Here is a 25269-nt window from a genome sequence, read left to right as displayed (position 1 = left end):
CACAGACTGTGTCCCCCTGGTCACACAGACTGTGTCCCTCTTGGTCACACAGGCTGTGTCCCCCTGGTCACACAGGGCATGTCCCCCTGGTCACACAGGACATGTCCCCCTGGTCACACAGGCTGTGTCCCCCTGGTCACACAGGCCATGTCCCCCTGGTCACACAGACTGTGTCCCCCTGGTCACACAGGCCGTGTCCCTCTTGGTCACACAGGCCGTGTCCCTCTTGGTCACACAGGCTGTGTCCCCCTGGTCACACAGACTGTGTCCCCCTGGTCACACAGACTGTGTCCTCCTGGTCTCACAGGCCGTGTCCCCCTGGTCACACAGGACATGTCCCCCTGGTCACACAGGGCATGTCCTCCTGGTCACACAGGCTGTGTCCCTCTTGGTCACACAGGCTGTGTCCCTCCTGGGATGTCTGTTCCAGAGGCTGATCAACTTTACCATGTGTACTGGTTTTGGTTTGTAAATTTGAGATTTTTCTTAATTTTAAGATTTTTTTGGTTAATGTACTAATAAGCGTGGTGAGTTTAATGTTGGCTAATCACTAGTCTATTTACTTTTTAGGTAGGATTTTACTTTACTTTCTATTTTACTTTGTTAGGTTGGATTAGGATAAAGGTAAAGTAGGTTTAAAACTTCAAAAGGGTATAAGGAAAAATGTATTAGTAGTAACTAAAAGAATTAGAACAAAACATTTAGAACACTTCTTACATTTTTTTTATTGATAATGTAAAGAAATAAAACTTAAAATTTTAGTTAGTTTACTATTTTTTAGATCCGTCTTTCTTTAGTTTACGTAGGGAGAGAAGTCTGCCTGAATTCCCAATGTGCAGGTTCCTTCAGCTTCCCTTCTGCCTGGAGATTTGAGAGGGTTTTGTAGCATGTTTTGAAACCTGTGGCCTTGGTTTCCTCTCCTAAATCCTTGTCACCTGAAAAAGGCTTTTTTTTGGGGACCCCTCTGTGATGGACACCCTGGTGTTCTGTCCCACAGGAGGGAATGGGAGGCTGGGCCTCCCCAGGGATAAAACTTTCATTACCAAACTGATTTTTTTCATGTTTCCAGGTGAATTATTATAGGGGAGAAGAGATTAAAGATTTTTGTTGCATCGCTGGCTTGCTTTTTTTTTTTTCTTTTTACTTTATACCATCAACTCAGAGACTTTCCAAACTTGGAAGATGGAATTTCTTTTAACTAATCTTGGTTAAACACAACTGGGGGCAGCAGCAGTGACAGCAAGTGGACGAGGGCAGCAAAACTCTGGGGATTTCTGACTGCAGAGGGTGAGGATGAGTTTGGGAGCTGAGCAGAGCTTGGGTGAGGAGAACACTCAGCGCTGCTGGGTCTTTAATGGGGCACTTGAAGGCTGTTTGCAGTGGAAAGGGTCTTTTTATCCCCTTGGGAGTGCTGCTCTTGCCCTGGGGACACACACAGAGTTATCAGGTCCCCCCACGGTTCAAAAATAACAAACTGATTTCTCTCTGTGCTCTCACAGGGAGCTCCCAGCCAGAAATGCTGGATTTTATACCTGACCTGGCACCCTCAGCTCTCAGGTTCGAGGTGTGGTTGTCTTTTCAAGTGCCCTTCCTCTGCTTTTTCATTTCAAATTTACTGCAGAAGGTGGGAAAAAACCCCAGCACAAAACCTTCTGAAGTTGTGGCTCCTGGGGTGCCGTACATTACGTGAGGTTGTCACTCAGATCTCGTTTTCTGCCTTGCAGAGGATTATTTTTTTTCTTCCCAGTTACACCTTTGAATGCTGAGAATGATCTGTTTGTAAAGGTTTTTTTACCCCGTGGTCACCATGAGGTCCTTTGTTGTTGGTATCCCAAGCCAGCTGTGCCAGGTCTGCATTTCCTGCCTGAATTAGAGGAATATTTTCTTAGGCTTATGCCAAGAAATGATCAGATAGAGCCCAAATGCAATGAAGATGTGCTGAGGGCAGGTGGGGATGTGATGGGCCAGGACTGGGAATGGTCCCTGGAGGTCAGTTTGGATTTCTCCTGGATCCCCAGCAGCAGATGTTCAGTGAATCTTGCACGTGTGGGTTCAAATCTCGTGTTTGCAGTCCATAAATCCATAAATCCTTGTGAAAGGTGGAATTTGTCTGGATTCACTTGCTGAAAATACGTGTGGAAAAGCCAGGTCTAACCTCTGATAACCACCCAGGAAAGGGGGAGCCCTCCTGTGTCCCAGAAATGCTCTGAGGGAACTTTAGGGCTCACTGCCCTCTCAGCCCAGCCTGAGCAACTCTGGCTGCCCAACCCTGCCCAGAACTCCCTCTGCTCTCGCTGCTGTTTATAAATATCCCAAATGTGCCTTCCTGGGGGTTTGAGATCAATAAAGACTGGGATCAGTAGTCAGCAAGCACAGACTTCCTGCAGGGCTGGCCTCCCTGGGAGCATCTATGATCTATTTTAGAGCTTTCTTTTAAAAGAACCAGACTTTATTCTCGCCCATCCCAAGGGTCCTTCCAAGGCCACTTCTCTTGGTTTGTGGTCCAGAAGGAGCCTGAGCCTGCTCTCAGCCCTGGCTCTCTTCACACCCCGAGCTGAGCCTGATTAAAGCAGAGCTGGTTGATATCTGCAGCTTCCCCTTCACACCTTGCTGAGCTCTGCATCCTCCCGAGCCAAGAGGAGCCCTTGGAGCCCTGCAGGCTCTGCTGGGCTCAGATTGCACTCGAGGTGCCAAGTTTGTGCACAAAGTAAATTAAAAAAAAAGAAAAAAAACACCCAAACATCTTTAAAGCTATTGTTAGCAGCAAGGAGTGCAGGTGACAAGGGACAAAGTGACTCTTCCCAGCACATGGATTTTGTCTTCCCTGAACTGGGCTGGCTTCAAAGCAACTGTGGGGATTTAGTCCAGCTCAGCCTCTCCCATGCCAGAGGTTAAGCCAGGCCTAACCATGACCCTCAGCTGTCCCAGCCTCCTTAGAGAGAGAGGGAAGCATGGACAGCACCATGGAAAAGGAGCAGAAATAGCAGTGGAGCCTCTCTGGGAGGCTGGGGTGTCCCCTGGCTGGTGCCTGATGGAGGCTCAGCTGTCCCAGGAGTTTCCCAGGTGACACCAGGGCTCTGTTTGCTCTGCTGTCCTTTGGATCCAGCTGGATCACACAGCCTCCCTGCGAGGACGATGGCAGTGCCTCAGTCCTGGGGAAAAGGGGATCATTTCCTCCAAAGTCCCTGCTCTGCTCTGCTTTCGATGTTCAAACATTGCTGTGCCCAGGGAGAAGCATCTTTAACACCGTCACTTCATTTGATGAATTTTTAAAGGGTTTAAAAGTGACCTCAGGGACTTCCCAGCTCCTGTTCCAGTTTCCTGACTGCTCCCTGGATTTTCAGTATATTCCTGGATTCCTTTCAGCCCTGAGAAAGGACTAAGAGAACAAAGCTTGTGCTGGTGCTCCACTGCTGTCCTTGGCCATCCATGGAGGGGTGCTTCCCATTCTTCCAGCTCAGACTCCCTCAGTCCAGCCTGTGGCAGAGCTGGAAATCTCCATTTTATCCTCATCCCACTTTTCCTCATTTGTGCCTGTTTTAAACCACAGGGCTCAACATCTAGCTCGGGATCCTGCCATGGTGCTCCCAGCCCCGGGATGCAGCCCCTGAATTCCAGCTCCATGGGGAAGGCAAACACAGAGGCTCCAAGGAGGTTGTGTGTTCCATGCCTGAGGCTGGAAAACCAGGCTGGACTCCCCAGGGTGGATTCCCAGGCATCCTTTGGGCTGCACGTGGGAGAGAGGGAAACAAGGAACCTCTTCCGAAGCGGTGGCCACCCAGGGAGATCCGGGATCAGCAGAAATTGATCCCAGTTCCATCTCAGAGCTGGATCCTGGAACCTCGTGTTTAATGGTCATGTGGGTTTTGTGGGCTCTGAGCCTTTTTGGGAAGAGCAGCCCAGGGGCTGGTGAGGAATGGGAGCCACAGACATGTGAGCAGTGTGGAGATGGCTTTTTTTATCCTGATGGGATATTGCTTATGAAAATCTAAATTCCACAAACGTGGCTGTGCTGAGAGGCAGGAGCAGAGCTGGCAGGGCATGATGGGGGCAGGACCTGCTGGGAGCCTGGCACAGGCACTGGAACCTGCCAGGGGACCCTGGGGACAGTCCACAGAGCTGCTGAGGGGCTCTTTGAGTGCCTCAGTTGGAACAGACAGGTGTGTGCTGAGGAAGGCAGGAGCCTCCCTTGAAATGGAGAATGCAAACCCCCTCCTTCTGAATTATTACAATTCTGAAATTAAGGGGCTCTCAGGAAGAGATATGGGAATAGGAATAGCAGTTATTTACCAGGAAAATTGAAAATACAAATGCAATAGTACAAAAAAACCCAAACCACTGCCAGAGTGAGAACATGCCCTGACCCCCTGTGTGTCAGGGAGGTGACACAGCCCCATCCCAGGGTGGCTCAGCCCTCCTGCAGTGCCAGCTGTGCTTCTGCTGGAGCAGGATCCTGCACAAGGGGGGAGTTTTCCTCTGGAGCTCCAGGGCTGGGGGAGATGGGCCTGGGCTCCTCTGGGAATGCAGTGGGGAGAAAGCTGCTCCTCTGGGAATGCAGGGGGAAGAAAGCTGCTCCTCTGGGAATGCAGGGGGAAGAAAGCTGCTCCTCTGGGAATGCAGGGGGCAAAGGCTGCTGTGCTGTGCCCAGGTCAGATTGGATCCAGGTAGGAATGCTTGGCTCCTCCCCTGGGTGGAGCATCTCCCCATGGATGATGGAATTTTCTCAGCCATGCAGGGACACTCAGTGGCCATGAACAGCAGAGATCTCCTGGAGGGAGGATTGGTTATGGGAGAGATAAAGAAAACTGCCCATGGACAGCAGAGAACTGCCCCAGCTCTGACAGATGGTGACAGAACACATATTGAGGTACCATGGGGAAATCTCCACACACTTGGTCAGGGTTTCTTTGAGGGATTTGTGGTTTAATGTCAATGTTTTCATGGTATTTTCATGATGTTGTTCAAGGGGATTCCACTGCTCCCAAATCCCCCCACTGTGTTTGGTTTGCAAGTTGCCCGGTGTGTGTGGTGGAGAGCCAAGCCCCAGCCCAGCTCCCTGCTCAGGGGCTGGTGGACAGCTCTGCAGAAGGGGCAGGAGCCCCGGTGGCACCCCGAGGAGGGGGCACAGTGCTCAGATGGAACATTTGGAGAGGTAAAACCCTGTCAGTGCCCTGGCCCCAGCGCCAGCCCCTGCTGCTGATGGGGTCAGCACGGGGATGGAGCCAGCAGCACGCTCCACTCATGCTCTGAGTGTCCCAGGGGCTTGCTGGACACCCATCAGCAGCCCCAGGGAAGCTGGAGGAGGTTTTTGTGTTTCTGACATGGACACTTCGGCTGCATTCAAAGTGAGCCTGTCCTGTGGCAAGCACATTTCTCTCCCTCTCAGGATTTTTCATAAAGGTGCACAGAGAGAAATGAAAGAGAAAACAATTTCTATTTCTGCTCCTTGTTTTTTCTATGTGGAATGTGTTTGAAGAATTGTTTACCTGGGGTGATGGCTTGGTTGGATTCTGGTGAGGATTGTTTGAGCCTGGCGGCCAATCCAACCCACCTGGGGCTGGATTCTCAGAGTTGTGTTAGAGACAGAGTCAGAGAAAGTAGTATGTAGTTTTAGTATCCTCCTTTTATATAGTACATTGATGTATTTTAGCATAGTTATAATAAAGAAATAATTCAGCCTTCTGAATTTTGTCAGACATCAGAATTTCTTCCCAGGGTTTGCCTGCATTTACAATACTGTCCCACAATGGCCTGGGTGGGAAGGACCCATCCAGTGCCACCCCTGCCATGGGCAGGGACATCTCTCCCTGTCCCAGGCTGCTCTAACCTGGCCCTGAACACATCCAGGGATAGGAATTCCAGCCTGGACCAGCCTGCCTGTGCCAGGACAGACCTTTTACCCCAGACAGGCACCTGCACATTCCCATGAAGATTTTATGGATTCCACCCTCAAGGGCTTTCCCATCCCAGTGCTTCAGAGCTCTCCCCCCTGCCCCTCCTGGGCCCCTTTTTGCTGTTTTCTCCCCCTTTGAGCCTTGGGTTTAGTTTTAAGTTCCTGTCTGAGGGTGCTGAGGGTTCCTGAGGCACAGCTACACATCCGTGGGGAACTCTGGCACGGGAGCTGGGCTCCTTTGGGGCATCCCTTGTTAGAGCTGAGATGTGCTGGGTTCCAGAGGCTCTGCAGGGTTTCTGCTGAATATTACAGCTTTAAAAAGCCTCATATATCTGGGCAGCAGAACTGAATCCAGGATTTCTCACTCCAGGGTATCATGGCTCTCCTCCAGCACTAAAACACACCACAGGATCCAGGTAGGAGCTCTTTTCAGCTCTTCAGCCCTCAGGGGAAAGGCATTGTCATTTTTTTTTTTAATGGTTGTAGAAGCCAAAGCTTTGAAAGTGTTTTCAGGAATGTTTTAAATCCATGGTTTGCTGCTATTCCATCTGTGGCTGAGCTCAGGGGGTGCAGGGCTGGAGTTTCCTTCGCCCAGGGGCTGTGGTGCCCCATGGGGTCACCAAACACTGAGCCTGCACTGCAAGCCCAGCCCAGGGGCAGACCTAAACTCTCAGGTGATTTGAAAACTCACTGTAATTGCTTTTGGTGATTCTTGGGGCTGTCCAAGAGTTGGACTCGATGACCCTTGTGGATCCCTCCCAGCTCTGTGCTTACCCTGGGATGGTGATTGTCCAGAGAAAACAGGAATTGGTCGCTGCCTGAACGCTTTGTGGTGGGCCTGGAAACAAATGAAGGGGGTGCAAAGGGCTGGAAGTGTCTGTCCAGTGATAGCAGAGCTGGAATTGCCTCTGAGTGTCTCTTGGCCAGGTAAAATTCCCATTTTAGTGCCGAGCAGGTGTCAGAGGGAGCAACGTCTCAGAGTGAAACCCACAAACTGGCAAGGGCTGGGAAATTACAGATGTGCTTAATGAAACAGAACCCCTTGTTTACGTTTCTAATGTGCTGCTGGAGCAAACTGGCTCCCAAATAAAAATACTTAAAATTACGATTAGGATTTATTTACATAATTGCTGCCAGAGAAATTCCTGGAGCGTGCTGAGCAGTGCAAGAGGAGCCTCCTGGCTCTCCCTCTGTGCTTGCCCGTGTCTCCAGGTTGGTTTGCTCCTGGGGTGCTGGAATCCGTGGTATTGATAATTCCAAGATTGTAGAAAGTCTCTGTCAGCCCTGCTGCCAAAGCAGAAGTCATAACTGGTCTGTGCTGGTTTCCAGGTTGTTTATTCTGTTTATCTCTCACATGTTCTGCTGCCCTGCCCAGCTCTGTCCTGCAGGGCAGCGTGTGGGGCTCTGCCCTCAGTGGGATGTGACAAACATTAAATACCAGAAACTCCCTGGGCTGGATTTACAAGAACGTGCCAATATCTGTCACCTACGTTGGACAGTGTGTCCCCAGCCTGAACCAACAGAAAAATGCCAACACCACAGTGAGACATGGAGGGCATGAAGAAGGAGGAAAAGGACAAGGCACACCCAATTTCCTCCAGCTTGTCCCCTTTGAACCCCTAATCTAGAACCCTAAAACTTTACTTTTGCACCCGTGTCACACTTAATTATTACTGATATCAAACACTCAGAGCTTGCAATTCATCCTGTAAGATTGAAAACTCTTTTGCATGGCCAGAGATCACAGCCAGTGTCTCTGGGGGCTCTGTCCAGGGGGTTCCTGACCCCTGCCAGGGTCCCAGACCCGCCAGAGGGATGTCCTGGATTCCCCCACTGGAGGGTTTTGTCAAAGCTGTTCCTAGCCCAGGCAGCAGGAAGGCTTTGGTTCCTATGGGATCCATCTGTGTTGTCTGTATATTGGCTCACTGGCTGAGGCACAGCCAGGTCACCCTGGTGCTGCTGGCTGGAGCAGCATTCCAGAGGTGGCACCTCCTGCTGGGGCACAGAACGTGCCAGCACCCAGGGCGGGCTCTGAGCAGCCCCTGCCCCGTGCACTGGGGGCTCTGGTGGCTTCCAGAGGCTCTCCCAGCCTGTCCTGGCCACCTCCAGCCCCAGGGAGTCCCTGGCCAGCTCGGGGTGGCTCTGGGGACTCTGCTGATTTATTGCTGCTGGATATGTGCAGCACAATAGGTCTGGGATGAGCTTGTGCTGATTGAATGCAGCCCCGGGCATGACAAATCTTCCTCTTAATATTTCAATTGACTTTGGCAAACTTCTAAATCACAGAGTGAGTGCTGCTGACAGTAATTCTCACTCCTACCCTTCCCTGGGGCTGGGACCTGTGGGGTTTGCAAACACTGCTCCAGCCTCCCATGGAGAGGGATTTCTCCTCAGCTGTCAGATTTGGGAAATGGGAATGTTCTTTGTGGGGCCCTGCTCCAGTGTGGATGTCCTGCTCTCAGTGGGGTGTGGAGCTGGGGCCCTGGAGTGACAAACACCTTGCTCAGGGTGGTTGGCTGGACCCTCTGAGGGGGCTGCATGATCCAGGTGGGGTCTCAGGGCTGTCCAAACCCTTCCCTGCCTTTGGAAGCTGCTGGGCAGCACTTGGGGCTGCCCCTGGATCCCCGGCAGTGCCCAAGGCCAGGCTGGATGGGGCTTGGAGCAGCCTGGGATTGTGGAAAGTGTCCCTGCCCATGCAGGGGTGCTTCAGGATGGGCTTTAAGGTCCTCTCCAACCCAAACACTCGAGGATGCTGTGACCTGTTACCTGCAGGTCCGTGCAGAGCCCTGTGCTCTCTGTAAAACAAGAGGACACATTCTCAAGCTATGTCAGGGAAGGTTTAGGTTGGATATTAGGAAAAAAATTTTCACTGAAAGAATAATAAAATACTGTAATTGTCTTCCTAGGGAGGTGGTGGAATCACCATCTCTGGATGTGTTTAAAAAAAGACTGGACTTGGCACTTGGTGCTATGGTCTAGTTGTGGTGTTAGGGCATAGGTCAGACTTGATGATTTTAGAGGTCTCCCAACCTCGTTATTCTGTGATTCTGTGATTTTGTAATTATTTCCAAGGCTGAAATTTGCAGGACTGAGTGTTGGAAATCCTGTTTCCCTAAGGCTCCACTGCTCTGGCTCCCCTCACTCCTCTCCAGCACCCAGAGGCAGCAGCTGCTTTGCTGTTTGTTCCTTCAGACCCCGGCTCCGAGCTCAGCCCACCTCTCACACACCCACCTGCAGCCTGGGGTGCTGCTCCAGCCCTCCTCCAGGCCAGGCTTTGCTGCATTGCCACGAAACAAAGGCAGATAACAACAATGACCCTCTCTTTTCCCCGTTTTGGTGGCAGGGAGAAGATGCCATTCCACCATGTGACAGCTGGCTTGTTGTACAAGGGCAATTACCTGAACCGCTCGCTCTCGGCCGGCAGCGACAGCGAGCAGCTGGCCAACATCTCGGTGGAGGAGCTGGATGGTGAGTTGGATGGAGAGCTGGATGGGGCTCTGGGGGGGGACAAGGCTCCCCTGCACCTTCTCCGTGGTGGAAAAGGGCAGGTGGGACGTGGGGTGGCTCAGCAGATCAGGTTCACAGAGAACGCCCCTGAGCAAAATTGCGTTGGGAGCTATGGAGTGATTTTAGTCTTAGCTTTTTTGTCCCTCTGCAGCTTTTTGATATATTAAGCCTGCATTTTGTGGGCAAAATGAGAAAATTTAGGGTCATGCTGCCCCAAAGATATCTTTATCTTTCCCTGGGACTCTGCAGAGTTGAGTCTGCTCTTCCCACCAAGTCTCATTTGCTTTGAAACCTTCCCAAAGGGAGGCTCCTCTCCACGTCTCAGGGTAAGAAGTTGCATGGAGGTGGCTTGTGGCTTAAGAAGATGGAAAGAGCTTTAAAATTCCATTTTCCAGATCAGTGGTAGGGAGCACAGAGCAGCCTTAGTCTGGCACAGGCCATCAGGAAGGCTGCCTGGAGGATCCCATCATTTTCCCCCTGGAAGCTGCTGTTGTTAATCCTCTCTGCCCTGGCCCTGGATGTGTGGCCAGGCAGAGGTTCAGGTCCCCATCGGGTCCAGGGGAGAAGGTCTCTTTTGTAGAGGATTTGTGGTTCACCAGGAGAATTTCTGAGGTGAATAATTAGAGTTAATGTCGTTGAGTGTTGTGGAATGAATTGGAGCTCTTGGTTTGCTCTCCAGTGGACACTTGGTACAAGCCATGGTCAGAATCAGGGGCCTCCATGGAGAACTTTTTGAGGGAAGGATCAAGGGAAGGGTGTAAAGTGGAACTGGTCCTTCTAGGACAGCCTGGAGGCATTTTGGAGAAACAGGAGGCCAACATTTCTGACTACCCTGGCCCTTTTCTTTCGTGCTTTGGTAAATCAAACCTTCATTTCCCAGCCTTTCCAACTCAGAGCCTTTGGATTTGGGTTTGTGAGCTTGACATGAATTTAGCTCAGGTACCAACAGTGTTTTCCTCTTCCCAATGAGGGTGTGAGGACACAGCTTAGATGAGAGACAACCTGAGAAACTACTTCACTGCAGCTCAGCTCAGACCTAGAATCCCCAGCACTGCCAAAGTCACATTCTGGGCTCTTCTCCTGGAGCTTGGCTTGAAGGTTTGAGTTCAGCTGAACTGAGCTGGCCCAAGTTCTCCTCACCCCAAAGATGCCAATGGCACGGCCAAGGCACAGCTTTGCCCTGTCCCTGTGTGGGTTGTTGGGGCTGCTGAGCTCACACGAGGTGGGAGGAGGTCCTGCACTCACTCTGAGCACAAACAAGGATTGTCTCTTAGCCCTGTTCCCATTCCAGGCTGCTGGAATTGCCTGTGAGATTGCAGAGATGTGTCAGGAGCTGCTCCAAGTGGCCACGGGGCTGGAAGCCCCGGCAGGGCCAGGCAGGGCATGGGGGATGCTCATCCCTGCTCTGCATCCCCTGTGTGCATGGAAACCGGCCTGGGTCAGGGAACCGGGCTGGGCTGTGTCACAGAACCGGGCTGGGCTGGGTCAGGGAACCGGGCTGGGCTGGGTCAGGGAACCGGGCTGGGCTGTGTCACAGAACCGGGCTGGGCTGTGTCACAGAACCGGGCTGGGCTGGGTCAGGGAACCGGGCTGGGCTGGGTCACGGAACCGGGCTGGGCTGTGTCACGGAACCGGGCTGTGCTGGGTCAGGGAACCGAGCTGGGCTGGGTCACAGAACCGGGCTGGGCTGGGTCACAGAACCGGGCTGTGCTGGGTCAGGGAACCAAATCCAGCCCCAGTCCCCCTTCCCCTGCTGTCCCGATCCCGATCCAGGAGCCTCGGGCACGGCTCTGTCCGCGGGAGCTGCGGGAGGAGCTGGAGCCCAGCCCTGGAAGAATCCAGAACCATGGATCGCTGCTCTTAATGAAGGGAAATGAGGGAAATGAGGGTGGAGGAGCCGCCTCGGGAGAAGGAGCAGCCCAGTGCTGTTGGCTGCAGTCCCACTGAGGTGGGATCCCACTGAGGATCGTTCTCTCCTCTTGCTCCGGGAGGCTGGGCACAGCTCTTCACCTCAGCATCCATTTATTCCCTGCTTTTCCCGTGCTCTCCACTCCTCTTTGTGCCTTTGGCGTGAGGATGTCCCCAGCTCTGGGACAGCGCACCTCAGGTCATCTTCTTCCACCTGCAAACACAGCAGTGGCACCAAAGGGATGAGTGTCTGAAAAGCCAGGGCAGCAGAAGAAGCTGGAGATGCTTTTCCATGTGCCAGCAATATTCAGCCTCTGGAATTTGTATTTAAAATGAAGTCAGCAGTCTCCATCTCCTTGTGTTTTGTCTCTAATACCAGATCAGTGCCTGACTCTGCTGGTAATTGGGGAAGGTTCACTGCCCAAACCCCAAACAGAATTAGTCTTTCTGCCTTTAAGCATAAACTGTCTGAGGATGAGTAACAAAATGTTCTTCCTTGAGAAGTTAATGTCAGGCTATTGGAGCTCTGTGGATGGATCAAGCTGTGAGAGCTCGATGCCAATAACAGATTTGCATTTCATCTCCCAGGCTGGGGAAGAGATGCCAAAATTCTCCTTGGTTTCTTTTTCAATGAGATTTTGGTCCTGAGGGAGTTCCAGCCTATTGAGAAATTCCAGTCACACAGATGAAATTATGATAGGTTTGGAGCTGGAGGAGTCACTGGGAATTTTCTGTAACGTTCCTCTGCACTCAAGGCTCCAACAAGTGCCTGATCTGTTGGGTTCTTTCCAGCAGATTTCTTTTTTTTCTGTGTCTGGCACTGTGTATGTCAGCACTGTTCACTTGGGAAGGGTTTCTGGGATGCTGCAGGGGGACAGTGCTGCAGCCTGACCCCCTCCCAGCTCATCCTGAGGGAATTCCCAGGAGTTCTCCCTGTTGCAGCTGCAGGTGGGGGCTGGAGGAGAATAGGGAGATCAGGAGATAGAAAAGAGCTCTGATTTCAAGTCCTGTAAGGGGGAAGAGCCCAGGGCTTGGGGTGAACACCCAAAGTACTGCTCAGCTTCTTCTCTGAGAGGTTATTTTCCAAATGAATATTCAGAATCCCAGAATCCCAGAATGGTTTGGATTGGAATGGACCTCAAAGCCCACCCAGTGCCACCCCTGCCATGGCAGGAACACCTCCCACTGTCCCAGGCTGCTCCCAGCCCTGTCCAGCCTGGCCTTGGGCACTGCCAGGGATCCAGGGGCAGCCACAGCTGCTCTGGGCACCTGTGCCACCCTCCCAGGGAACAATTCCTAATTCCCAATATCCCATCCATCCCTGCCCTCCAGCAGCCATTCCAGCCTCTGAAAGCCAGCCCAGGTCTGGAAGTGGCACCATGATCGGGCTCTGAGGGACTGGGGAGCATGGAGGGGTCTGGGGTGGATGTTACTGCCACGTGCTTGGAGGTTTCTATGCATGAAATGATGAATGCAGGCTGGGAGGGGCTGTTTTACATGGATTTTTCTGGCTCTTGTTGGTTGACATAAAATCATGGCACAGTTTGTGCAGACTCTGAGCTTTCCACGTCCCTTTCAAGGCAGCTCCTGTCCTCACGTTCTGAACCATCAGGAGTATTTTTAATAAAAAATGCTGGATGGAAATAATCATGTCAAGCTTGAGTCATCCACCTCCACAGGCACTATCTAAAGGGTATTGTCAGGAGGGAAAAACATTTCCAGAGTGGGAATGTGACAAATCTCACCTGAAGGGAGGCACATGCATGATAAGCAGGCTTGGGGGAGATGCAAGCAGGGCCTTGCAGAGAAACCCAGATGTGAACCATGGCATTTGTCCTGGCAGACATCCCAATAAATCCTTACCTGAGCCAGGTGCCTTTGGAATCAGCAGGAGGAAATGTTGCAGGGCAGTGCTGGCATCTGGTGGAATGGAACTCCTGCCTCCAGGAGTGGGGCTGGGGTGTCTGTAGGGTTTTTTTCTAGACTGGGGGAGATTTTTGGGTTTCATACAGAAATCACTGGGTTGGAAGAGACCTTCAAGATCATCGAGTCCAACCCAGCCCTGACACCTCAATTCACCCCTGGCACCCAGTGCCACATCCAGGCTTTGTTAAACACACCCAGGGATGGGGACTCCACCATCTCCCCGGGCAGCCATTCCAGAACTTTATCACCTTTCTGTAAAAAACTTCTTCCTAATATCCAACCTGAGTTTCCTTTGGTGCAGCTTGAGACTGTGTGCTCTAGTTCTGTCAGTTCCTGGAGAAAGAGCCCAACCCCACTGAGCACAGGCTCCTTTCAGGGAGTGTAGAGAGTGCTGAGGTCACAGTACAGCCCCCAAGGTCGAGCTCCAGGGTGGCACTGCAGGGTTGTGCCTGGCTGAAGTGCAGGTGTGAGCAGAGCAGGACAAGGAGAAGGGGCTGCAGGAGCCTGGGATGCAGGGGAACACAGGACAGGGACGTGGGGACTTCCCTCGCCAGGAGCCTTTCCCATCCTTGTGGGTTACAAACCACAGCGGGTGCCTGAGTTCTGCTTTTCTTCCCAGCACCTCCCCTCTGCCAGCAGCTCTCAGCTGGTCTCTCTTTCCTGGGTGGAGAAGACAACCCTGAGGGAATTTAAGGGAATTTAAGGGAATTTAAGGGTCCTGGCTAAGTGCTGCTCCACACAGAGTGGGATGAGCAGCTGTCTCCTGCTGGCCAGCAATGCAGGCAGGGCCAGGGGCTCACGGGCTGGTGGGGCTGCAGCCCCAGGAGCAGGGGACACTCTGGGACACTCTGGGGACACTCTGGGGTCACACAGCCCAGATAAAACGGCCCGACATCACAAACACAGCTTGCCATCCTAACCCTGCCTCTGGAAGCCAGCCCAGGTCAGGCTCTGGTGACACGTCTGGTGACAATCCTGGGGTGTTGAGAGGCCTGGCAAGGAGGGGCTGTGTCCTGCAGGACCCTGTCACCAGCCAGGCTCTTTTGGGGCTGTAATTTAACAAACCCTGTGAACCAGGAGCCTGGGGCTGGTCCAGAGGGACAGGGACAGGGACAGGGACAGGGACAGTCCCTCCAGCCTCCCCAGCTGGGATTATCTGATTGTCTTTGGTGTTCCAGGTGGGATCCAGGGAGCAGGAGCAGGAGGGAGACCCAGGGGAGACAGGAATTAGTCAGGGCTGAGTCATGGAGCAGCAACAGGCTGAGGCTGCTGGGCTCCAGGGAGAGGGAAAACACCTGGGAAAGAAGGAAAAGGAGAAAAGGAAAAGAGGAAAGGAGAAGGAGAGGAGGAGAGGAGAGGAGAGGAGAGGAGAGGAGAGGAGAGGAGAGGAGAGGAGAGGAGAGGAGAGGAGAGGAGAGGAGAGGAGAGGAGAGGAGAGGAGAGGAGAGGAGAGGAGAGGAGAGGAGAGGAGAGGAGAGGAGAGGAGAGGAGAGGAGAGGAGAGGAGAGGAGAGGAGATGCTCTGGACATGGATCCCTGCACAGCTCCCCAAGTCCACGCTCAGTGCAAGCCCTGCAAGCATTAATTCAGTGCCTGGGTCTGGGTAAAGCTCATTTGCTGTTTCCCAGAGCTCTTCCAAGGGATGTCTCTCCTCAGTGTTGCTGCCGTGAGGGCCATGGCTGGAAATGGAATTATTTCTGTCTGCTGTTGAGCTGTGATGGGGTTTCATGTCCCCGAATATCAAACTGTGCCAGCACCGTGCCCAGGCTGCTGGGGACAAGAGCAGCTCTGTCTGTCCTTTCTGCTGAGCTCCTTCTGCCAATTTTCCAGCTACAGCTCGGAATTCCAGAGTGGATTTCCTTGAGACTTGGGAGTTCCAGGTATGGAGCAGCCTCCCTAAAGAAATGATAAAAATCTGATGCAGTGTTAATGTTCTGAGGATCACAGAATCCTAGAAAGGTCTGGAGGAAAAGGAAAGGAGTGGAAGGGATTTTAAAGCCCCTCCAGTGCCACCCCTGCCATGGCAGGGACACCTCCCACTGTCCCAGGCTGCTCCCAGTCCTGTCCAGCCTGGCCTTGGGCACTGCCAGGGATACAGGGGCAGCCACAGCTGCTCTGGGCACCTGTGCCAGGGCCTCAGTGCCCTCGCAGAGAATTCTGCAGGAATTCTTGGGTTGCAGGTTTCCATTTGCTCCAGAGAGTTCTTGGATGGGGATGGGGTGTGTCCCTGTCCCTGGAGCTGTGGCAGCTCAGCCCTGAGGAGGCTGCAGGGATCCCCCAAGGCAGAGGTTTGTGTCATTCCCTGAGCTCTGTCCCACCAGGAGTGGTGCCAGAATTCCTGGGAGCACTGGCTGAGGGGAGCCCTGCCCAGCTGAGCTCCCTTTGAGAGTCCTTCCCTGTGGCAGCAGGGTCCCGTGTGCCACACACCCTTCAGCCTCCAGGAAAGCTCCTTTTGCCTGGAATTGGCCTCACTTCCCTCCCCAGACAGGCAGGGCAGCGTGAGCATCCCCAAAGGGTGGGAGCACGGGAGGTCTGCAGAGGAATCCCAGGTTCTGATCTGCTGCCTTGCCAAGGGGAGCTGGGGGATGAACTCCGAGATCCTCCAGCACTGGAGCTTCTCAGCAGGAGGGTGGCAGAAAGCTTTGGATGGGGGGAAGCTCCAGAAAAAAGAAGTATTTCCATTCTGTTTTACATCCCAAGCCCTGCACAAGGAGCCTGGACTTTGGCAGGTTGATTTTCCAGGAGGACAAACCCAGCCTGTCCCACACCCCCTGCCAAGGGGGAAGGTGTCTCCTGGACTCCCTGCCCCCCAAAATGCAGGAACAGGCACCAGCAGCATCTCCAAGGAAAAAGTCCTTGCAGCAAGAGAGCACAAATAAAATGGGACTGGCTGCCAACAAATTAAAATGACAGGGACACCATCTGGACAACAATTAAAGGGATGGTTTGAGCTCCAGCTATGCTGACACAGTTTGGGAACAGGCTGGTGAGACAGGGAGTTACTGGGGGGGATATTCAGATCTCCTTGGGCAGGGCTGGAGGACTTCTGGACTCTTGTAGTGGAGATGGAGCCAGTTTGAACTGGAAAAAGATGGATTTGGGGAGAGGTATCCAAACCGTGCCTGGGTGCAGCTCCTTTTGGATCTTTCACCAGAGGTGCTGCTGAGGCTTTGGTGCTCCCTGGCATTCCATGGATCCTGCCAGGCTGATGCTCCTGTGGCTGGGAATTTGCTGCCTGTGTCCCCTCCGGCCACAGGAATGCAGCAAATCCATACCAGGAGCTAAACTTGCCATAAAATGCATTCCAATCTGGCTGTGACACGTTTATCCGATTTTTAATAGGGCTTTTTAATTTTTGATGCAAACTCCTAGGCTGGATCATTAATTTTACAAGTCCTTCGATCCCTGGTGTTAAACCTGGGTTTAGCAAGTCCCTGCTATTCCAGGAAGTGTTCCTGGATGCACTGGGTGATGAGGATGAAGTGAGGGGTCTCATCCTCACCTGCTGCCTTACTGCTCTGCTGAGCACTGCGTGGGACAGGGTTCCTGCAGCCCAGAGCTCTGAGATTCCCTGGAGATTGCCTGGCCATTCCCTGGAGATTGTCTGGCCATTCCCTGGAGGCTGAATGCCTCTGTGTCCCCCATTTTCCAGGAGGGGAAGAGCTGTGGATTCAGGGAGGTGTTGCTGTGCTGTGCACACCCAGCCAGGTCCCAAGCACATCATTCCCTGCTGGCCCAGCTCCCAGGCATCCTTTGGGATGAGGTCAGTCTCTCCAGAGCATCTTTCCCTGGCAAAGGGAGGAATCAGGTCCTGCCTGAGGCTTTTTGGGCTGGCAGTGCCACAGGAACAGACTTTGGCCATCCCTCCCACCCCATAAAGGGCCTCTCCTTGGGATCAGGTGGGAATTGTCCCAACCATCCAGCTCCTTCCCCAGCCACAGGAGTGAGGCCCTGGAGACACCTCAGTGCTGCAGAAGCCACAGCAGCTCTGGGGACTTAAGCAGTTGGTTCCCCAGCTGAAAATCCCTCTGAAAAGCCATTTCTTCCCATTTAAGTGCACAGGCAGAGGCACAAACCTGGCCTTTTCCCTGGATTTCAGCTGCCTTCGGCAACCCTTGGTGGCACTGAGTGCTGAGCTGAAGGTTCACTCTTTGTTGCAGTTCCTGGGGCCTCTCAGTGCTGGGCTCAGGAGCTCAGGGTGGCTGGGACAAGGGCTGGCCACGCTGCCAGTGGAGGAGCTGGCACGGGGGCGGCTCTGGTGGATCCCAGCAGGGCAGCCCTGGGTGCAGAGGATGGACACGAGGAGCCCGTGGGGCTGCCACGGCTCTGCCCACTCACACAGGGTGCTGGAGCTGGCCTTTGAGAGCCACCTTTCAATTAGCCTGAATTCAGAATCCTGCAGGCTCTGGAGATGGTCCTGGGGCTCTGCTTGCTGGGCAGTGCAGTGCCAGGTGTCCCCGGGGCTGTGGGGACAGGGGTTTCAGGCAGGAGGTGACATTCCCTTCAGCACAGCAGCTGTAACCAAGCCCAGCCCAGCAGAATCGATGTCTCCTCTCCAAGGCACAGAGCCCTGCAAAACCCCACCGAGTCTGCACAGGGGAGCGTTCAGAAATAGGATTTCCCCCTAAATAAGGGGGTTTTAGGGGTTAGGTGTACAATGGAGAAGCAGAAGGACAGATCTCTTTCACAGTCCTTCCCTGGGATGTTTTGGCTGTCGCTGAGGTCTGTGCCTCAGTTTACCGGGATTTGGGAAGGGGGAGAAGGTGCCACAGCCTCGGGAGCTGCCAGAGCCTCCCCTGTGGCTCCTGCTCCCCACGAGCAGTGGCTTTGCCTGGACTCCCCGGGGCCCGTGTCCCTGTGGTCCCTGCTGGTGACACGGGGGGTGGCACAAGGTCCTGGCAGTGGCTGAGAGGGTCTCACCTGCTGCCTTTCCAGGGCTTTTTCCAGATGCCATCCAGCCGAGCCTTTGGAATCCTCACCAGCTGTCCTGCTCAGTGCTCCTGCTTTGGGGTGGGGACACAGCCCGTGGCACTGCCAGGATCCCAGCCCTGCTGCTCCAGGGAACATCCATCACCCCCAGGGCTCTGCTGGGGGACACTGTCCCCATGTCCTTGTGGGCCACAAAGTGCCTTTCCTGTGCTGAGGCCAGGGTGTGCAGCCAGCAGAGGGATGTCAGCAGTACCGGGAATGAAACCTGGCTGTCCTCTCCCTCTGGCTGGAATTCTGGCTTTGCCACTTCCCCTTGCCCAGACGTGGCTCCTGAGATGTCACAGCCTCAGCTCAGAGGAGGAGAGGTGCCAAGGCTGGGTTCATTAACTGGAATGTGCAAGGATGCTCCCCCAGTGCTGGAACTCAAAATGCCCCTCAGACATTTTTGGATGTTCCGGGTGCAGGTCAGAAGCATTTGAGACCCTGGCAGGCAGCTGGAAACAGCTGTGATTTTGGGTTTGAGCCATGGAATGAGTTACCAACCTTGCAGGAAGAACAAGAAGCCACAAAAGTTTAGATATTATAGTAGAAGTAGTCACAAAGTAAAGGAAATAATTTTTTAGTGCTGTACAGGGGGGTTTTAACACCTGTACAGGGGGGGTTTTACTTTATACATAAGGGTCAGAAGTTTTAAAATAAAAGAATGTCAGCCAGTCCTGTTCCTCCTCTTTCTTCTTCCTTACCTCCATGTTCTTAATAATATTAGCACTCATAGATTAGTTTAAAATAGAAGAGCACCATTTAATATAAGTAATAAGTATTAGAAAAAAACTGTAAACATTTATCACGTAATATACCACATAAAAAGTAACAGCAGCCCAAGGGTTGAGGGAGAGGAAAAAAAGGCAGCAGCCAAAAAGGGTGTTAAGGGTGTGTGTGCCTCTGCCTCAGCTACTAACCAAACCACAATAGCCAAAAAAGACAATCTTTTAAATAGCTTACAATAAACTGCCTTAAAACCAAACAACAAGAAACTGCTAAGTTTCTTTAAAAGCACAATTTAGAAAAAAGACTTTACCACCAGACAGAACCCCTAAACCAGGCCTAGATTCCAACACCCCAGGATCTGCACTGCATCTTCCCAAAAGGTCAGAGCTGGGGGAAGCAGGAGAGGAGGGGAGGAACAGGGGGGCTGTGCCCCACTGGGATGGGGCAGGGGGAGTGGGAGGGAGCAGAGGACAGAGGCTTTGGAGCTGGGGAGGAGCTGAGAGGAGCAGCTGCCTCCAGCCTTGGATTTGCTGGACCCCACAGGTCCAGGGCACCAGGGGATGGGGCAGGAGCCCAGCAGGTTCCAGCTGTGCCTTTGGGGACATCAAAGTGGATCTGCAAGAGCCCTTGGAAGTCCAGCCTTGGACACCCATCCCTGGGGTGCCCCTGTGCCAGGGACTGTGGGGCTGCCAGGGCTGTGCAGGGCTGCAGGGACCCTCAGCCAGGGCTGGGAGGGACAAGGATGCTCTGGGAACAGCGGGGATGAACAGGAGAGCTCAGCCCCCTTTGCTTCCTGATCCAGTCCAGGGGCACAGGGAATGCCCAAGGGCACAGGGAGTGTCCAGGAGCACAGGGAATGCCCAGGGGCACAGGGAGTGCCCAGGAGCACAGGGAATATCTGGGAGCACAGGGAGTGCCTGGGGGCACAGGGAGTGCCTGGGGGCACAGGGAATGTCCAGGGGCACAGGGAATATCTGGGAGCACAGGGAATGTCCAGGGGCACAGGGAGTTCCTGGGGGCACAGGGAATGTCCAGGGCACAGGGAATATCTGGGAGCGCAGGGAGAGCAGCAGAGCTCCTGGGGCCAGGCAGGAGCTGCACTTTTGGAATGCTCTGGGAGCCCTCAGTGGCAGCACAGCCACTGCAGGGTGAGAGCACTGCAGCTCCTAGGGCTGGTGCCAGCATGGCTCAGGTTGTTCACTCTCCAAATGGAATTGAGTTAAAGCTGAGCTGTGGTTTTGGCAGGCTGAGCTCAGCCCAAGGTCCTGGCTGGGTGATGCTGGGCAGGGAGGGCTCAGCCAGAGCCTCTCTGGGGCACCCTGGGCATTGCTCCAGGTGGGGTTTGGGGCATGAGCCGAGCCAGGACCTCTCTGTGTGCCTTGCCCTCCTGCTCACCCCTCTCTGAAAGGCTCCTGGGGCCTGGACCCAGCTGAGAGGGACAAAAGGGAGGCACAGTGGCAGTGCTGGGGCAGCAGCAGGACCCACATGAGCATCACATGAAGCAACACTCAGAATGACAGGACAGGAGATCCTGGAGCTCAGTGCACAGCTCTGCAGTCGTGGCACATCCACCAGTGGGAAAAGCAGGTGGGATCCAAATCTGGCTGGAATTGGGATGGGCTGGACAAGCAGGGAGCTGCTCAAGGGTCACAGACAGCAAGAGCCAAGTAAGAGCAAGAAAAAGAACTCCCAGAAATGTTGACATTTGGAATTTTCACTCTTTTGTAGTGCAGAAAAGCACAAAGGCTTTCTGAAAATGTCTCCTTTATTTTGATAACAAATCAGGGAAAAAAAAAACAAAACAAAAAACCAAAAGAAAGAAAACCCCCAAGCTTTGGTAGTGGATTATATTTGTGTCTCATGGTCCTGAATGCACATCATTAAGATGTCATTTAGGAAAAGTCTCTCTAAATAAGCCATTAGAACACAAGTCTATTAGAAATATCTGGGATGAGGCAGTATTTTGTATTGTAGGATCATTCTTTTGGGCAATTTCTTTTTAATTTGTGAGGAAACACAAATCTCATTATTTTCCTTTCAACAAAATGTAAGCCGGGGTGTGAGATTGTGTGAGCAGCTCTGGGCAGGGAGGAGCAGGGACGGGCTCTGGGACTGATGGGAATTGCTGCCACTTCCCAGAGGTACAAAAGGCGTGGGGCAGTTTTGTGCTCAGCAATTCCTCACGTTTGCACACGAGGAGGGGATGGTGCTGTGTGGGGACCCAGCAATTTCTGCCTTGGAAACGTGTCTGGGGGATGCCATGTCCAGCAGCAGCACTCAGTGGAGCTTGTCACTGCTTTGTGCATTTGATTTTTGCAGGAGGGAAAATGAGAAAATACAGAGAGTTGGATGTTCTGTCCTGCTTTGCTCCTGGGGGAAGTGGGACAGGCTGAGGTTCCCTCTCTGAAGCACAGGGTAAACAACATTTGATTGTACAAATCTGCTTCTCAGAGACTGCAGGGAGAGTTAACAGCCCCAGGACAGGCACTGCCTCCCAGTGCAGCTCTGCAAATAGGGGATTCTGCAGTTTACTGGAGTTTAAAAATAAATAGATGCCCCTACTTTTTTTTTTTTTTTTTTAATCTGAGCCAAATCAGCACATTTGAATTTTTGCATTTTTCTGCCATGAATCGGAAGCTATGAAAGAAAAAAAAGAATCCTTATTCTGTTCCAAAACAGAGTGTTTCATTTTGAGCCTGAGTTTTTTCACTCTGTTGTGCCCTGGAGGTGTGGCAAACGTGCAGATTTTGGCTGGCCAGGTCCCAGCTTCCACAGAAAGAGCAAATCCAAGCAGGGCTGGGAGCTGATGAGGTGTCTGGAGGGGCCGGGGCTGCTTTGGGGGAAGCTCTGCAGGACACGCATGGACTCGGGATGGTTCTTTTCCAGCCAAGCCAAGGCACAGGAGCAGGGCCAGGGATGAGCAGGGATCCCTCCCATCCTGGCAGAGGAGCTCCAGCAGTGGGGTCACACCCCAGGCACCCCTGTGCCCTCAGGCTCCTGCCCAAGTGTCGGAATCTGAGGTATTGATGATTCTGAGATTGTAGAAAGTCTCTGTCTGTCAGCCCCGCTGCCAAAGAAGAAGCCATAATTGGTCTGTGCTGGTTTCCAGGTTGTTTATTCTGTTTATCTCTAACATGTTCTGCTGCCCTGCCCAGCTCTGTCCTGCAGGGCAGCGTGTGGGGCTCTGCCCTCAGTGGGATGTTACAAACATTCAATACCAGAAACTCCCTGGGCTGCATTTACAATAACGTGCCAATATCTGTCACCTACGTTGGACAGTGTGTCCCCAGCCTGAACCAACAGAAAAATGCCAACAGCACAGTGAAACATGGAGGGCATGGAGAAGGAGGAAAAGGACAAGGCACACCCAATTTCCTTCATCTTGTCCCCTTTTGAACCCCTATTCTAGAATCCTAAAATTTTACTTTTGCACCCGTGCCACGCTTAATTATTCCTTATACCAAACACTCAGAGCTGGTAATTCATGCTGTAAGATTGAAAACTCTTTTCCATGGACAGAGATCACAGCCAGTGTCTCTGGGGGCTCTGTCCAGGGGGTTCCTGACCCCTGCCAGGGTCCCAGGGCAGCCAGAGGGAAGCTCTGGATTCCCACACCCAGGTGCTTTCAGTGCTCCCTGAGGAGCTCCCAGGAGCCCAGCCCGGGTCTGGCCAAGCCCAGGAATGGCCATTGCAGCCCAGCAGTGGAAACACCCTGCCTTTGTGTGGCTGGGGTGCAGGAGGGACCCTTCCCACCCCTTCTGAGGGAGCTGATGGCTTCTTCAGGGTTCATTCCAGCTCCTTTCTCCACAACCTTCCTTTGCTGGATTCCCCGTCCTCCCTTTTGTCTGGCTCTCATTTTTCACAAGAAGGGGCTGGAATGTATGAGCTGAGGAAATGGCAGCAAAGCAAATCAAGAGTCTGGTAAAATCCAGGGCTCTGGAGGGGGAGTCTGGCCGCTCCTCAGGTTCCCTGCTGTCCTGCACTGGGTCTGGATTTCCAATCTGCTTTTTTTCCTCCTTGGCTAAGGAGATGTGCTTTGATTTCTGCAGCTCCCATCAGCAAGAGTAAGGCTGAGGTGTCCCCCCAGGCCTGGCAGAAGTAGATGGGGTCAGACAGCAGCTCGCACTTCAGGAGCTGCTGCTCAGCAGCTCTTGGGGGTTTGGAGAAGAGTTTTTAAATGATTGAAGGGTTCAGTTTGTTTCCCCTGTACGAGAGCAGCAGGCCAGGGCTCTTGGCTGGGTGGCACCTGAGTGTCACCTGGTGCCACCCAAGCCTGCAGGACACCTCGTGTGCCTCGGTGTGGGGTTTGCTGTGGGGAAGAGCTGACTCCTTGTGCTCTGGGGATGTCTCTGCTGAGGTCTGTCTGCAGTAACACAGAGCTGAAGCTGCTGCTTTCAGGTATTTAGGGTGATTATTTCACCTTCTCACCCACAAATTGGGGCTGGAATCACGGTGTGATGCCTGGCAGATAAAAGCTCTCCTGATGAAAGCAACTGTTTGTCCATCCCAGCAATGTTTGAAACCAAACACGGCACATAGGGTGTTGAGGGCAAAAAGACAGACACAGAACTCTCTGGAGAAAGGGGCAGGGATAGGGAGGATTGACAGCTTGGAAGGGAGGAGGTTAGGGAAGGGCTTGGGAAAACTGGCAACTGGGAGAGGGAGGGGATTAGGCAGGAGAACAGGGGGCAAACATGGATTCAAAGCAAACACACCACAACAGTGCAGAATGTCACAAATGTGAAATCCTGATCACAGTGATGGAGGCAGGAAAATTCCCATCCATGGGCTGTCACTGAAGGAATCAGACAACTGGTGATGTCCTCCGAGTCTATTTCTCATTCTCATAGAAACCTTTTAGGGACCAGCTCCTAGAGAAAGTTTCACCCTCCTGAGTTTCAGTTCCTGAGTGCTGGAAGATTGGATGTCACATCCCATCCTGGGGCTTTCTGGGATGCAGCTGCTCATGAGCACAGCTCATTCTGCCATCCTTCCTCTTCTGGCTGAGCAGGTCTCAGCTCCTGGTGGCACAGGCATGGTGCCATCCCAGTTGGTCATGCACCACAGCTGGGCTGGGAGAGGGGGCTGGCCCCGGGCTGGGCTGGGTGTTTGGGCTGGGAATCAGTGCTAGAACAGAGACAGGCTCTTTTGAACCTCAGTCCTTTGGGTAATTACCAGTATGGTAATTGATGTACTTCATTAACAATCAACTCTCTGCATTCCCTTACCCCTCCCAGCTCCTGCTCCTGAGGCCTCTGAAGCTTTGATGGGATGAAAGCAGCACAAATTAAGAGAATGGGCTGAAAAGGGAGGCTCGGAGGCAGGAGGGCCACGAACCCATCTGGGCTGGTGTGGGAGCCCAGGGCATCCCTCTGGCGGGTCTGGGACCCTGGCAGGGGTCAGGAACCCCCTGGACAGAGCCCCCAGAGACACTGTCTGTGATCTCTGTCCATGGAAAAGAGTTTTCAGTCTTACAGCATGAATTACAAACTCTGAGTGTTTGATATCAGTAACAATTAAGTGTGGCACGGGTGCAAAAGTAAAATTTTAGGATTCTAGATTAGGGGTTCAAAGGGGACAAGATGGAGGAAATTGGGTGTGCCCTGTCCTTTTTCTCCTTCTTCATGCCCTCCATGTTTCACTGTGGTGTTGGCATTTTTCTGTTGGTTCAGGCTGGGGACACACTGTCCAACGTAGGTGACAGATATTGGCACGTTCTTGTAAATCCAGCCCAGGGAGTTTCTGGTATTGAATGTTTGTCACATCCCACTGAGGGCAGAGCCCCACACGCTGCCCTGCAGGACAGAGCTGGGCAGGGCAGCAGAACATGTTAGAGATAAACAGAATAAACAGCCTGGAAACCAGAACAGACGAGTTATGACTTCTTCTTTGGCAGCGGGGCAGAAAGACAGAGAGTTTTACAATCTCGGGATCATTTAAATAACATAGATTCCGACAGGTTTTCTCCAAAACAGATCAAACAAAGGGGTTTGGTGCTGCTTGGGCATTTCCCTCTCACCCTTTCAGGGAGGCACCTCCTCCCCCTCCATCAGCTCTGGAGCAGCTGGGATAATCCTGTCCCCAGGGAGGGGACAAACCTTGTTGTGGCACTGGCTCGAGTTCCTCACCCAGAGTGCTCATTGAGACTTCCCTAACTTTATATAAGAGCCTGAGACAGAGCTGTGGGACTCCAGGTGGCTCTTCAGAATTGCAGTTTATTGTCTCCAAGATGTCACAGCAGGCCAGGGTCGTGTGGGACACAGCCTGCACCTACAGCTGTCAGCTCCAGCTGCAGACAAACCTGAAGACCCTTTAATGTTGGTCACAATGCATTATATA

At 52.8% G+C, this 25269-nt stretch overlaps 1 protein-coding gene across 4 annotated transcripts in view; it reads left to right on the top strand.

The window, feature by feature from the left end:
• CALN1 (calneuron 1) overlaps positions 1 to 25269 on the top strand; it is a 150834-nt gene that overhangs the window by 35515 nt on the left and 90050 nt on the right. For all 4 annotated transcript variants that reach the window (XM_085557124.1, XM_085557125.1, XM_021533213.4 and 1 more), the window contains one exon: positions 9237 to 9361. In XM_085557124.1, coding sequence (XP_085413250.1) covers positions 9237 to 9361 — 125 coding nt within the window. The remainder of the gene's footprint in view (positions 1 to 9236; positions 9362 to 25269) is intronic.

This window comes from Lonchura striata, chromosome 19 (assembly GCF_050655825.1).
Source record: "Lonchura striata isolate lonStrDom1 chromosome 19, ASM5065582v1, whole genome shotgun sequence".
In the NCBI taxonomy this organism is placed as follows: Eukaryota; Metazoa; Chordata; class Aves; order Passeriformes; family Estrildidae; genus Lonchura; species Lonchura striata.
This window is presented reverse-complemented; position numbering and strand designations above follow the sequence as displayed.